The 15,610-nt window shown below is 45.1% G+C and overlaps 1 protein-coding gene across 2 annotated transcripts in view; it reads left to right on the forward strand.

Annotated features, from left to right (window-relative positions):
- Positions 1–15,610, forward strand: part of LOC118105864 (rho GTPase-activating protein 42) — a 63,185-nt gene that overhangs the window by 35,898 nt on the left and 11,677 nt on the right. For both annotated transcript variants that reach the window (XM_035153839.2, XM_035153840.2), the window contains exons 4-9: positions 4,803–4,874; positions 12,039–12,140; positions 12,394–12,504; positions 14,043–14,147; positions 14,856–14,985; positions 15,340–15,440. In XM_035153839.2, the coding sequence (XP_035009730.2) occupies positions 4,803–4,874; positions 12,039–12,140; positions 12,394–12,504; positions 14,043–14,147; positions 14,856–14,985; positions 15,340–15,440 (621 nt within the window). The remainder of the gene's footprint in view (positions 1–4,802; positions 4,875–12,038; positions 12,141–12,393; positions 12,505–14,042; positions 14,148–14,855; positions 14,986–15,339; positions 15,441–15,610) is intronic.

Here is a 15,610-nt window from a genome sequence, read left to right on the forward strand (position 1 = left end):
TGACGTAATGGTGACTGCGCGGTGTAATGGCTGACGAATAATGACACCATCTGTGTTTAGATTGGTTTTCTATAAACCTTGTTTTCACCGTGAAATCCTCGCTGCCACAGGGCGAGGAAATATTTTCGCAGGGACAGTAAAAACTTTATTGATTTCTTTACGGTCCGCAGACCCACCCAATGCGGTGGATTTGTCGCAGTTTTTTTTCCTGACGGCCGGTGCAACTATACGGAGGAAGCTGCAGGACTTGGCTGACACACTTGGCCTTGTTTGTACTCGATCAGTGATTAACCAAACCTTCCTACTTTCATAATACAAGTGTTTTCCCTAATTATAGCACTTAGATTTAGGTTTCTACTTGAGTTGTGATTCTTGGTGTTTGGCATATTCTGACATGAGCAGCGGTGAAATTATTCTGTTATGTTGCTAAAATGGAAGGTGGGCGGCACGCGATATACGGCGGCTTCACTCCTCTTGCAGCGGCCACAGGTTCGATTCCAGCCTGACCCTTGGCGCTGCATGTCTTTCCCCTTTCGCTGCCAACAGTTCATGCTTACTATTCTGCCAAAAAAGGTCAAATACAAATATAGTCAACCAACATTAAAACACAAGATCGTTCTGTTTAAAAGTTACTTGTTTTTTTTAAAACAAATTTAATATGATTATATAAACATGATGAGGTTTTTTTCTGTATCATTGGAAACAAACAAAAGTTAATTCCTGACATATAACTCTAGATTTCTCTCTGCTGAGGCTAAATCTTGTTTTTAATGTTTTTAATCTTCATTGCTTCAATCACATAATGTTTCTACAAACTAACAACAAACTCTAAAACAAATCAATGCTGGCCAAAACGCCTGTGTTAGGTCAAATCTCAATAATCTCAGGGGATTGTTCCACCTTTTCCTTGTCAGAGGCTGTTGCTGGGCTGTCACAGTTGGCAGATTTTAACTGGCAACCCGAGGCCGACTCGTCAAAGCCTTGTTACCTTTTTATATATTTTTTTCTCCAGAACTTTCTTCTGAGCCCGGAGCCAAGTTTTCCTGGATATTCTGTGTGTGTAGACGTGAAGTTGCTTAACAACAAGCAAAAAAAAAGAAAAAATATGATTTTTCATTTGAACGATGGTGCGGCACAGTGAACGACCGCGCTTTTATGGACACCGCCTTCGACCGGCAGACCACGGCGGCACCGGTGTGTTTATATGTTTGTGTGTATTCATATAGAAAGTACTTGAGTTGATTTGCAGCGGAGAAGCAGGACCTCAGGTGCATTAAGTCGGCTCTTCATTGTGAAGACGATGTCAAAACGGAGCGGGCAAAAATCCCATAAAGGTTATTTACTACCAAATACTGCAGCCAGTGAGTCAGCAATTCACCGTTAAATGCTCCGATGATTGTCACCTACAAGCAAATGCTGTGCTTTGAAAATAAGTACACACACACACACAAACACACACTGACACACACACACCGTTTCCCAGGAGTGAATGACATTAACAGCCTATATGCTCTTCCGATAGATCTGCAACACGACGCTGTGTAAAACTTGCAGAATAGACTTCATGGTTTTGTCCAACAGGGTGATAACACCTGATGGGCTATACTAACAAGAACCGACCTGGGGGGGGTAAGGTTATCTATAGGCGTTTGTGGGATTTATGCTCATGTATGCATCTTAATTGCGAAAGAAATTGCGGAAAAGGTTGTCAGATCCTTCAGGGTACATTTTAATGGCGAGATTAATGAATAAGGGAGAATGGACTAGTTGCGTTTCCAGATAATTTCACATTTAAAACAAATCCTCCGTATCTTTTTTGACAGGTGTCAAAGGGAAATTTCAGTTGGTACGCTTTGCACTATTCAATTTGGCCCGGGCCTTGGTGGCATTCTGATCTGTCTCTGCAAATTAACCTCAGAGCAACACTTTTGATCCGCCTGATATTTGGACGAGCGAAAAAGCAGGGGCAGGGGAAATACAGCACATTGACATTCCTCCCCCCTATCCAGTAATGAAATTGCTTAGCGCCATTGCATCCTTTCAAGCATCACACTGTGCTCGCTCATATGGATTTAATCCTGTTGAGAGAGGCTGTTGCTGAGGGCATTCGGCACGACGCCAGTTTGAAAGTAATCCATTGAGTCCTTAAATAAGTTGGCCCCTTTGCAAAGTATAAATATCTGAATCAGCTTATTGGAAATTAAATTCTGATAATGGGTTTAATGTGCGCTGATTGTGCGCAAATATATCAGTTCCCATTCCTTGTCGAGGTGTAAATTCAAGGCTGACTTTGGTCGTACAACATCTAAATGTTGAAGCCTATAGAAACACATGAAAGTTTATTCAATCCTAAATATGAGACCATCATCTCAAAAAGCTTTTACGTTTTGATACTTTTACGTTTAATTGTGCTGTTCATTTAACGGAAATTTAATGGCAAGCTCCATCTAAAGCCTTAATACTGCAGACTCAATTAGACTGAAAGCATGAGGAGATAAGACGGAAGGAAATGACATTATCACGCTGACAGAGTCGTATGATTCTCGCTGTTGACACAGTGGATAACGCGATGACTTCGATATGACTGCAGGATTGTAACAGTTAGATTTGATGACCATCAGATGTCCTCTACTCTCCTAATGGATTGGCCCTTATAACTAGATTGTGTTGGTTTATCTCACTGAAGTAGTTTTCTTTTATTGCTTTTTAAATCCCATCTAGTCTCAGCGTGTAATACAGGTTTTTAAATGAGTGCTTATGTTGAATGTGGATTTGATTTCTGCATGAATTCAAATGGAACTAACAACTTAATATTCTTTGTGCTATTGTGTCTAAGTCTGTTTACACATAACTTCTAATCATCGCAAATATTGTCGTCTTTCAAAATATCTTATTTGCTCTTTCTTGACATTGAAAATCATTTTGCAGCACATGACCAGATCTAAAATTGTATTTGTAGAAATGTGTCATTGAAGGTCGACAGTCTACGTAGTAATTAATTGTTTATTATTGATAATTTTTTCATGAAACCCAATGATTATTTAGTTCTTAATATAGTTATCAAGGATATCGAAATTATTGTAGCCCATTGTTTACCTTTGCTTTAACTCAAGTTTTGTTGAACTATTGAAATACTATGTGTAGAACAGTACTTGTAGACATATATTTGTAATATTTAGAATTGTAATACAGTACTACTACCATAGACTGTATATTAAAATGGATGCTGTGTCTTCACTTCCTCCAGTTTTACAAAAAATGGAGCCAAAATATCCCAGATACAGGCGCCGCCATCTTGTGCCTTCGAGGCTATTTTGAGCCAGAGCCTGAGCAGCGGTATCGTGGTCTGCGCCAAGGTTTTCATGGCATCAAATAACCAATTAAAACCAAACATACAGGAATAATCAACACCTACGTATCAAAAAAGACTGAGGCCTTGATCTTGAATGAGAGAGGAAAATGTATTCAACACTATTGCAGACAGCCACCAGGGGGCGATCCAGATCATTTAGTTTCCCATTTGGGGGAGCTGTCACCTCGTCCATCTTCACACACAGCTTATGATAAACACCATCTGAACAAGGTTACGGTTTCGACCGCTGATATCACGTCGTAATATAAGTACGTTATAAAAAAAAAACAAAGCTACGAATCGACGCCGCAATCTCACAACATCCCACGTTCGCTGCATGTTAAAGGAAAGATTGCAGAGATCGAAGCTTCCCCCTCTGAAGTCGCTCGTTCAGGTTGGTTGATGGAGCCGTCAGGATTATTTTGGGACAATGAAAATGTGCCGTGATTAATGGTTCAAAACAAAAACTCCTGAGGTGTATGTGTGTGTGTCTTTGTGTGTGTGTGTGTGTGTGTGTGTGTAGCTGGGGAGCTGATAGTCCATCTGAGCCGACATCTCTAAATTAGAGCTGGTATCATATCCGTATTATGGAGCACAGCCTTTAGTTTATCACATACACTCACCACACAGAAAAACACCTTAAATCAACCTTAAGAGCCGTGTCGCTTTGTGACGGCGCCTCCCGCCGAGCGGCCCCCGCCAGTCTGATGTCATCTGATCTCGCCTGAATGAAAACCCATCCACAGGAAATTCAGCAGCACCTTAATGGCACCTCTCGGAAAACGCTCACCTGCGAGGATCGGGGCGTCGACTGTAATTGGCGCAATATATCTCGCCTATATCTGTTTCTGTCTGCGAGGGGGGGGGGGAGGTGGAGCCTCCGGCAGCAGAGACCTTTCACTCTGGTCACGATCGCAGGCGAGGTCACCAGCACGTGCAAACCTGCAGAATTGAAATGCATCGCAGGCTGCGGCTGTAAAGCTTCCTCATCGGCCGCGCCGTGTCATCTTTCTTGCGAGGTCTGACATCGCCGGTGCTTCACAGCTCACATAAAAAGGCTTCATTTCCTTCTATCCAGCAGCACCATTGTTGAGTGCTCTGTCGCTTATCTCCACTGGGCTCATTTTGGAACCTGGCGGTGACGCATTGTTCATTGTCACCAGGTTTAAGAGATATTAACGGATGTGATTGCTCCGTCCTCCACTTGTATTTGGACTCAATGCATCTGTATTTGACTTGAACGGGATAATTCTCACTGCTAAGTTCCCCCACGTGTGCACATTTGTAAAGTAAGAGCTTTGTAATACGAGTGAATGATTACAAGATTAAAGTTTTTTTTGTGATATTTCCCCCCCCTCTGATAGTATTTTTGAATAACTCAGAAGTCGGATCATATCTTCAGCTCTTCTTCTGTCCCTGTAACACTGTCTGTCTTTATTTGTCATTTCAGATTCAGAATGCAGATGATGTTTTGATTACGCCCCTGGAAAAATTTCGGAAGGAGCAAATCGGCGCCGCAAAGGTACGGGACCTCCCACACGCGCAATTAGCAGTCGCACAGCAGATATTTCATGTGTTCTCGCATGTCCTCCTCCTCCTCCTCCTCCTCCTCCTCCTCCTCCTCCTCTCTTCATCATCCGTACTGTATGTAAATCATTAATTAAAAGTAAATTGTGACACTGATCGGAGAAGTGGCCCACTCAGACTGATGGGGGGGATTACAAAGGTGATATTAAAAGATATTATTTTAATACAGATTTTTTTTGTTGAGATAAAGTCGGCATGTTCAACTTCATAATCTTTTTTTGAAAACCACATTACACTTCACATTTAATTTCACGTATTTCTATGCAGATGGCAAAACGGCTTTGAAATGCATTTATAATCTGATTACTCCAAAAGTTACACTATCTGATACGATGCATTCACCGTGTTTGTAATCAGATTACTGCAGCCCCCTCTGACATGCATTCCTCCATAACCTATTGGATGCAGAGGATTGATATCAGTCGGGGGTGCTGCAGAGTGTTTGCTCGAGGGCGTACTGGTTCCACAGTGGATACGCTGTTGAAGCCGGAGTTGACTGCAAAGAAAAAAGTGTGGGTTTTGTATCTACAAGCGATGCTTTCATGCCCGGCCAACACAAAGGCATGAAAATACAGCAGCTTGTTTGTGGTCATTCCCTCGGTGAGATCAGACGGCGAACACGCTGGTGGAGCTCGGGCCTTTTATACCGATCTCCCACTGAGTTCCTGAGTCCACTGCAAACTCTGCGCTGGACCCTGTGAATCATTTTACGCATCTTCCCTCCGCCCTTGAGAGGGACGTTCCAGCCTTGAAGCCAAACTCTCTGGTCCATCTCGATTTGTTTCAGAAGACCTGACAGCCGCTGCTCCCTGCGAAAAAATATTATTTCACTGCACTTCATCACGAGCCAAAGGAATGTGATGCGGAGGAACTATTTCTCTTCCTGCTGCTCGGGAGCGAGAATCAATCACTCTGCTTTTTTTTTCAGGGGGCCCCGGACTAAATAATCATTGTCACTTCAACTCTCGACCGTCACGTGCATCTGTCATAATGAAACGACACATTTCGCTGCCATCTCTTCCTCTCACTCCCCCCTTCCCCCCCCCGCCCGGCCGTGTTATTGCACCGACTCCTCTCTATGTTTAGAAAATGGTTTCTTAAAGCCACAACCCCGTCACTCCCACTACCTCTTATTTCCTCCGACCACTTCCCTCCTAATGGCTCTCTCCTCCGCCGCGGCCCATCCCCCCGCCAAACATTAGCCCAACTAGAGTGAGATAGAAAGCAGACTTCACGAGTGGCTGAGCAACTTTCCACTGTTCTGAGAATCGGGAGATCTGCAGGCTGTCTGACCCTTCTAGTTACTGGGCTTCATGTCTGAGGACGTCAGCCGGACTCTCTGACGGCCGAGCCCTTGCCTTATTTGGCCATGCTGCCAGTAATCCCACCGAGGTTACGTACCAGTGTATCGGCTTCAGAGGCACAAGCACAACACTCTTCATGGCCGTAACACACCAGCAGATTGAGAGCAGCGCTACAGGACGTATTAGGCACAGTCTGCTTCACACAAGGCTGAATCATGTTTTGGAATAAAAAACCTTGTAGAGTGTTCAACAAATGCACGTCGTGGAAGCAACGCAAGCTCAAACGTTTCGTGTGTTCTCACTGCAGAGACGTGCGCTCGCTGCCAAGAAGGGATGTGGAAGTGAATTTATTGTCAGGCGACACTTGTCTTTGTGTGTTTCACATGTATAGGAACTGAAATATCTCCTGGTTTCATTTACACAGTTTCACTAACTTGAATCCACTAATTTGCTAATTGATCTCCGATAACACGGCCCTCACGTTGACCTGCTGCTCTGAGGGTCCACTTCTTCTTACTTCTCCACAAACTGAGAACCATCGGAGGTAAACTGCCTTGAGCTCGGTCCACACTGATCCGTGTGTGTGTGTGTGTGTGTGTGTGTGTGTGTGTGTGTGTGTGTGTGTGTGTGTGTGTGTGTGTGTGTGTGTGTGTGTGTGTGTGTGTGTGTGTGTGTGTGTGTGTTTTAAGGCCTTGAAATTTAAACAAACCCCAGGGACACTTTCTCAAGTGAACACCAGGGGGTGTCTAACTGGTGGGTGGCATTCCTGCTCTCTGAAATTTTGACAGTATTATATTCTCTTCATGGGCCTTCAACATTAGAGGCACTGTAGGGGTCTCCCCCCCCCCAAGCTGAGTGTGAAGAATTAGTGCAAACAGACCCAGATGGGAGTCAGATGGCCACCGATAATTTGAGCTGTCCTCATCCTACAAAGAGCGCACACACATCAGATGATTTTCTTTTGGCTGGTTATGCTCTCCAGAGGCAGAGATGACATTTGCATTCATGCAAAAAATCCCCAAATATGCTAAACAAGACAGTGCAGAGTAAAGGGATCAATTAAAATGGTTTGGGGATATTCTGGCCAGCTGTGGTTCTGCACAAAAACTTCTCAACCATACAAATATGTACAGTAGGTTTTTATATTTCATTAATCCTGGCATCAGTACGCACCAACTTCATGCCTCTGTTTTTTTCCTCTACTCATTTCTCTCGATCTTGTGATGCAAAAAAAAAAAGATGGAAATTACAGGTTTGTGCAAAAGTGATCATTTAAATATTTTTTGTGTGGCTGAATATGAATGTATTGTTCATTTTTTACAACATTCTTGGAGTTTCTATTTGCCACAGATATTCACACTATGAATGTACCATTGCACCACAGCTGCCCACTGCACAGCCCAGTAACTACACTGGAATGCTGCAGAAGTTTGAAGGCAGCAGATTCTCAGTTAGATCATAAAGGACCTGGAAGTATTGCAGTTCTGTGCGTTACTGTGACCGTGCTGTTGAAGTTCTTATATATATTTTCACATAATCTGCACAACTGATAACTTTGTTTTACTGCTGTTTGCTTGTTTTCACATTTGCATTTATTATTTTACAGTAAATACATCAGACAGCATGTGATATGTGCTGCAGTCGTTCAGTGACTTCATGGAATCATTTTTGAAGGATGGACTAACATGATGGCGTTTCATCTTCCAGTATTTCCTCCCAGTGTACACAGTTCTCCAGAGCTGAAAGGCTGCATGCTTATGTTTCACGTCAGTTCCCCTGTGATTAACTTTTTCCTGTAATTCTTCAGTGTCTTTGGGTTTGACAAAGCAGAATTGTCGAGGAAAAAACACAAGACTGCTCAGCGGTGAAGATTAAAAATTTAACTAACTAATGAAATCTTAATCCTTAGGAGCTGTGCTGCCGCAACTATTAGACATTGACACTGGAATCAAACGTATAACAAGAGGAAACAAGTCACAGGCTGATGCTGCAGTACAATCTTGTCTCCAGTGCAAAACGCAACCAGGCATAAACTCTCAGCGCCTTTTTCTGCCTGTCGACACGACGTCCCGACAGGCTGGAATCTGTGCAGCCGGCACAAACACAATAATTTGGCGTGATCGCAAATGAAATGCATTGTAAAACAGAAAAAACACCATCTTACTTGCAGACAACTGCTCAGACTCAGACTCCACTGACCAAAGGCTTGTGGCCTTATGTCTGGAAAAACAAAAGAAATCGTGAAATAACTTTTCAAATGATAATTTCATTCCTGTTACCTTGAGCGTAATTAGTCTGAGGAAGCTCCTTATCCGTGTGCACCACTAACCAATGACACAGCCTAAAACAAATAATCGCAAGAACAAGGGTTTCCAAACCTCCCAGTGACTCAGGTTACCTCTTCCCACTCATTACCTCTGCGGGGAGGTGGTGAGAGCGAGGTTTCAGTGGATCTTGACAGGGAGAAGCCTCCGGGTTCCCCATCGGATACAGTGCATTCGTATATTTATGCAGAGCTTGTCAAAAGACTTTTTCACACCATAATAATAAAGAAGCTTTTGAAGATTGGTCTTGTGAAGACGCCGGCTTTTTCCCTTTCTTGGCTCAGAACCTTACGTGAGATCAGATACAGAGGAGGTGTCGGTGTTTACCAGCAAAGTGTGCTCAGTGAATGGAGCCTTTGTTCTGTCGTTTATTATTATTATAGATAATGTTTCATAGAGCAGATAAATGTTCAGACTCACACACTTCATATGGTCCGTATGAAAATCAGCGTGTTTGTTTTTCAGCTCCTCAGAAGCAGATGTTTGTAATTATTCTCTGTTAATTGGCCGACGTCTCGCTGCCTGTGATGTCTCCGCAGGAAGTGGGATCTCAGGTATGAGGAAGGAGCGTTTTTTGGCTTTGGAGGGAAAGTATCTGAAACTCCAAGCGAAGCCGTCTGTTGCCTCCGCCTCCCCCGTGGAAGCCAGAGCAGCTCATGTGTGGCGGAGCATCAAAATAACTCCGGCCACTGCTCTTTAATCACCATCCTGGACCCCTGCTCCAATTAGATGCCTCTAATGAGCTCAGCCCGGGCGCAGCGTTCTCCCTATCATGTCGCTGCTCGGGAGAATCCATTTAAAACGAACATGCGGTGAAATATGCTGCACGTGACGCCTCGCTGGCCATTGATGTTTGCATTATTCCAGGGTGTTGGACAGAAGTGAGGAAATGTAGCATGGTGCCGTGTGATATCTGGGGTTCTTTACTCTACACACACACACACACACACACACACACACACACACACACACACACACACACACACACAAAAAGACAACCTCCCTTGCCGCTTACATCTGTTGCCATGGAGATGAGGCTCAGATATGATGGCCCTGAGGCTCGTTAGGGCCGGTGTCAGAACTGGCGTTGTTTCCCGCTCGCGCCCAAATATTCCCTCTGTCATGTCCGTGCCTGTTCTCAGAAACAAACAGAGAACACCTGACGCCCAGACTCTGCCCACGGGTTTCGCCTTTTAATTATTTTTGTCTTCTGTTACCAATTCGCCCAGTACCACAGCTGGCATCGGAGTACCGTTAACAGCAACACCAGACCCTTTCCAGTTAGGGATTCCTCCGCCGAGGAATGGGAACATCAGAACCTCCTCCTTTCTGCTGTCTGATTTATTCATGAGGTTCCGAAACAAAGAGTTCAGACGAGGAAATCTCCCCGAGTGCTGAGGTCATGTGTGTTTCGTGCACCGCAGAGTGTTGGGAAGTGCTTTGGGTTTTTATCCGTCCTCAGCCGGCTGATTACTGCTGATCAGAAACTCCCACCTCACGGGTGCTTCAGGCTGCTGCTGCTGCTGCTGCTGCACCGTACAGATCTATCTACATCTGGTGGGTCTTCAAAGCCTTTCTCGCCTGCACTGCAGCGCCCTTCTCTGCTATTTAAACGGCTCATATTCCATATTACTCTTATTGCACAAACATATCCAGAGGGTGGAAGGCAGCCGTGGGGTGGGGGTGGGGGGGTGGGTTCACTCCACACACACACACACACCAACAAACACCTGGTGTTCTGCTGGGGTGTCATTACAGTAGCACCAGTTTATACATGTCCTGGCTGCATCAAAGACAGAACAAAAGCAGGACACTTTGTGACTTAATCAGGCTGGTTCTGCCTCACGGAGTCACTAGAGCTCTGAGTCACCGCACACTGTAAGTGTGAAAGTGTCAGGGCAGACATATACTGTGTGTGTGTGTGTGTGTGTGTGTGAGTGTGTGTGTGTGTGTGAGTGTGTGTTTTCTGGCACACACTCACTGGACAGCAGTGCTGGTAGCTTCCTGCTGTGACTGCCGGGCTCAGCTACACCTAAAGTTCTTAATTTAATCTGATCCCCAGTGAGCGAGTGTGTGCTTGTGTCTATGCAGTTGCGGCGAATGTGTGTGTTTGTGTGTGTGTGTGTGTGTCTTTGTTGGGTTTTCCTTTTTTTTCCTCCCTGTGCTTCAGTTGTGTGCGTGCTCACAGAATAATGTCACGTCAACAGTAGTCACAGTGGCAGACAGTCAGCTCCCCCTTTGTTTGTAATAAAAAAAACAAAAAACTACTCCGTCCTTAAGGGAAATTTATTTCCTGTCTGCGCAAAAATTTAATCACATGTTTATTTTGCCATCCACCTGTTTATTTTCTCTTTGTTTATGAATAGTGAGTAATTGATTTTATTTCTCCCTCCTCCTCCTCCTCCTCCTCCTCCCGAGAAGAGCTTTCCCAGGCCAGACATGACAAGAAAGATGGAAATAAGATGCTACTACATGAAATTATCTATTGATTTCTTGTGCTGTACTTGTAATAGTTATGTAGGAGGGTTACGGTGCCTTGTGCTGAATCCCTCCGGTGTGTTCCGATGCTGTGGAGGCTGCTGAGGCGGAACACTGTTCTAGGTCATATCAGTAGCATGCTAGTAGATTAGACTTGCTAAATTTCAGGGGTCGTGGAAATGAAAACAAACAAGCGAGATTCTGGTTTTGCTGCCTCCAAACTTTTTCCGGCCTCTGTCAGAGCCACTTTCTGAAATGTTGGCGCGGCGAGATGGACCTTAAGTGGGCAACGCTCGGTTTGGAGGTCAGACTTTGCAGATTGAGATGACTTGGATGCCCTCACGCAGGCCAGGTCCTCTCTGCTTGGGTGGAGTTTGATTAATGCCTGTGAAGTGGTTTATACAGGTTTTGGGTGGTGGTGGGGGGAGTTTTCAATCTCTCAGTCCATATGCTTTATAGATGGGCATCTGGCATGAAAAGCCCATTTCCTGTTCCCCACTCGGAGCCTTGTGGGACACTGTCGGGAGTCCTGGGACCATCGTGCCTACGGAGCTTGACTTGTCTCTGGAGGTGCTGCATAACGACGGGGGCAGTCCTGTCTGTGACAGCGCCAAATGCATTATGCTATCGATGATTTACAGTGTTAGGTGTTTTCCCGTGAACCTCCATCCCCCCCAGCCAGGGCCAGTGTGAGAATAATGGCGTGTATATTTCTCAGAAGCCCGGTTGATAATGCACGGTCCTTGTTGACCATGCCGACGGCGTCTGCTCGTCATTACATGCTCATATGCCACTTTTATGGCTCGTAATAATCTCTTGACATGAATTTTAAATGACATGTGGCTGGTGGCATGTGAAAATGCAGTTAGACCTCCACCTAGTGGCAGCTCGAGCACCCCCACACACACACACACACACACACTAAGGAGACATGACACATTTTCTGGTAAAGCGTTTAATCCCTTTCATGTGTCTCGTGCACCTTTTTTTTAGGAGGGGAAGAAGAAATTCGATAAGGAAACAGAGAAATACTATTCCACACTCGAGAGGCACCTGGGCTTGTCGTCCAAGAAGAAGGAGGCGTATCTGCAGGAGGTAAATCCACAACAACCTCTTCTTTCATTCCCATCATGTCTTTGAGTAAATGCTGCTTTGTGTCTGGCTGGGTGTCGCCTAAAAATAAAGCTATTTGTTTGTGTGGCCCTCTCTTTGCTCATTACCTCTCCGAGCACACACACAGGTCTCCAGGTGGCGGTGCGAGCGTTGACCCCCCGCCCACTCGCTGCTCTCCCAGCTTGACCCCTGTCTTTGTTGTGGCACTGACCCCGGTTTGTTTGTTCATTCCCAGGCCGACGCTCAGATCGACAAGGAGAGGCAACTCTTTTACGACGCGTCCCTCGAGTATGTCTTCAAAATACAGGAAGTGCAAGAGAAGAAGAAGTTTGAGTTCGTCGAGCCGGTGAGAGGATTTCACACTTTGCTCAGTTTGTGTTGGATTCATATCAAAGATGCTGTAACTGCTTTGCCTCTTTTCACTTTATGTAGTGAAAAGTTTAGTTTAAGTGGAATATATTCACACAAAATAACCACTTTGATACAAGTACAAAGATTATTTAAAGCTTTTTAATTCATGAAACGTGCACAAGTATTCATCTCTCACAGGTAAATATCAGTGCTTATATATTCCACACATTCATCTTCTTCATCACTCAGTGTCTGTGTGTTATTGCAGTCAGTTCTTTTGGGGAAGTGTGTGTGGTTAAATAAATTGGCTGTTGTCAAACAAAACTAGACAAAGTACAAGTGCAAATCAAAGCTCCCCCCCACCGTGCAGATAAATGCCGTCGATTCTAACGTGTTTAGTTGAGACGTTACCAGGAAACATTACGCTCTCGAGGTGTTAAATGTCGGGGAACGTGAGATGGGAGCAAATCTGCCGTTTTCAAAGCCCCCCCACTCCCTGTTGTTTACATCCACTGGCAGCTCACCCGGAGCCCAGGCCAGAAATGTAAATCTACAGGCCCAGGTAGTGCTGGGGGGGGGAAATGACAAGGCTCAGCCTTGCCTGTGATGAATCTGGTCACAGATAAGATGGTTCATCCTTGAACATTTGATATACCAAGCCTCATCCCAGGAATCAAATCAGCGGCTGTGTCTGAGGACGCGGCTCGGAGCAGCTCTGTGTTGCTGGGATCCTATACGCTCGAGATGGGATCAGCTTTTTATTCCTGCAACAATACTGTCGCTGCCTTTTTCCACGACGGTCAGTGATGTGTCTGTGATTCACAGAAAATAAGATCAGTATCCGTCAGACATACAGAAGAGGAACTTTCTGAAACTTTCTTTTTGTGCCTCTCCGCCGGTGTGTGATATTCACCGCAGTGACAATTTAAATTTAAACAGATGTGTTAATTATATTTTCTACAAAGTACAATTTTGTTCATTTAAAATGTAATTAGGTTTTGACATAATCCAAAAGTGGATGTTCAGAGTGTGAACGTGTACGAGCGGTGATTGACAGCGCGTAGTTAAAGCAAATAACAGTTTTTTGCAGATGAAAGTAAAACAAAAATGTGTGTTTGAGAGCTACAAAGTGATAATTGTGGGCAGCACGTTGGTGCGCTGGTTCGCACTCTCGTCTCCGCCGGGGTCTTTCTCTGTGGAGCTTCCTCCCACAGTCACACACGTGCAGATCGAGGTTGATTGGAGACTCTAAATTGAGCGTAATTGTAAACCTGAGTGAATAGTTAGCGATTCGGTGGCGACTACAGTCCAGGGTGCACCCCCGACGTCAGCTGGGATTGGCTCCGGCTCCCCTCAAAGGAAAAGTGGTACAGATGATGGCCGGATGTAAAATCATAACTGTGTGATTATAGCTGTGATTGTTGTTTCTTGTGTTCAAAAAAGGTAATTCCAAGCTGCAGTATTACATTTCTAAATGTGCTGATAGAGCTCTGTATTCTTTCTGACTCACCCTGAAATGTGGTTCCTCTGCAGCTCCTGGCCTTTCTTCAGGGTTTGTTCACGTTCTACCACGAAGGATACGAGCTGGCTCACGAGTTCGAGCCGTACAAGCAGCAGCTCCAGTTCAACCTGCAGAACGTAAGTCTCAGCACCTCGGGGGTTGTGCGCAGAAGGCAACCAGCCACGTAATCACATTCTGCAGCTTATCAGGGCCCGATGCAACAGGCAGGAGTTTTCACAAATGGATGTGTGTTTTTCCGAGTGTTGTGTTGCAGGCAGTTACCCATTTAATGCCCCTGTGTCAGACGTTTGAGTTAAACCCCAGCTGCTGACATGTCCCCCCCACCCCTCCCTCTATCGCTATGACCTCACCTCCTGCAGCCCGGGGGCCAAAATTTCACTCTGACCAGAAGTGTCAGCATCATTGCCCTGAAACTTTCCACTCCATATCCCCTTTCTCCGTGGCCTCAGAAGCAGGGAGCTCCACTAGGAGCCGGGGAAGGTGACGCTCTCTCATCTTCTCCCATGCATCAGAAGAAAGACGATTTCTTGCAGCATCAACAACAGAGTCTCTTTCCTAATTTGGCTTCATCCTTTTCCATGATGAATGTAATGTGTTTGGATAAGATGCAGTGTTTGTATTTTCCAAAGAGCTTCCCAGAGTGTTAGTCTTTCTCTCAGGTGTCCTCATGCAGCTGCACAAATATGAATCATTCGCCGCTTGTTTGTGAATCCTCCGTTATTTGCAGTCTCTGGCAAAATAAGGACATTTCCCCGGATGAGAAATCGCACAGTACACAAAGATGTCATCTGTAACACAATCCCACGTTTTTTTTCCGCGCACAGACACGAAACAACTTTGTGAGCACCAAGCAGGAAGTGGAGAAGCTGATGAAGAGGATAAGGTCCGCGGATCAGGACTACAAACCCCTGGGCCAGTGGACGATGGAGGGCTTCCTGTACGTCCAGGAGAAACGTGAGTCTCTCAGGCTGGGCGCCCGGCCAGCACCCCCCCCCACGCGCCTCACTTCTAAGTGCACGGTTATGCATCCATCACCATCACCATAAACATGCCTTGAGTTTCTCCCAGGCCTCCGCACAAGAGATCATCTGACACAGAACTCATAATTCATCCTGTTCTCGCTTTGATGTGTTCTCAAACAAGAAGGGGGATGTGATACCACAAATGGTAGATTTTTATCGGCACTGATAAACAACTTTTGAGTCATCACGCTTTAATTGCAAATTGATTTTCAGAAGTCTTTCCAGAAGTCTGCGTTTCAGAGAAAAGTACTTTGACTTTTTTTTTTTTTGTATGTTTCTGACGCAGGTCCTCTGGGATGCACGTGGATCCGTCACTACTGCACGTACGAGAAAGACAGCAAGACCTTCGCCATGAGCAACACGGACATCAAGTCGGCCGGGAAACAGGTAGTTCAATCTAATGGAAGTTTACTTAGGTTTAGTTGCACATACAAATGCTACAAGCTGAGATAAGACTGTGATCTGTGTGGGTGAAACCAGAACTCCTTTGAGGCTGATGAGAATGTCTCACCCCCCCCCAGAGGAAGGGAAAGAAAAAACAAGTCAAGATGACAGAA

The sequence above is a fragment of the Hippoglossus stenolepis genome, chromosome 4 (assembly GCF_022539355.2).
Source record: "Hippoglossus stenolepis isolate QCI-W04-F060 chromosome 4, HSTE1.2, whole genome shotgun sequence".
NCBI lineage: Eukaryota > Metazoa > Chordata > Actinopteri > Pleuronectiformes > Pleuronectidae > Hippoglossus > Hippoglossus stenolepis.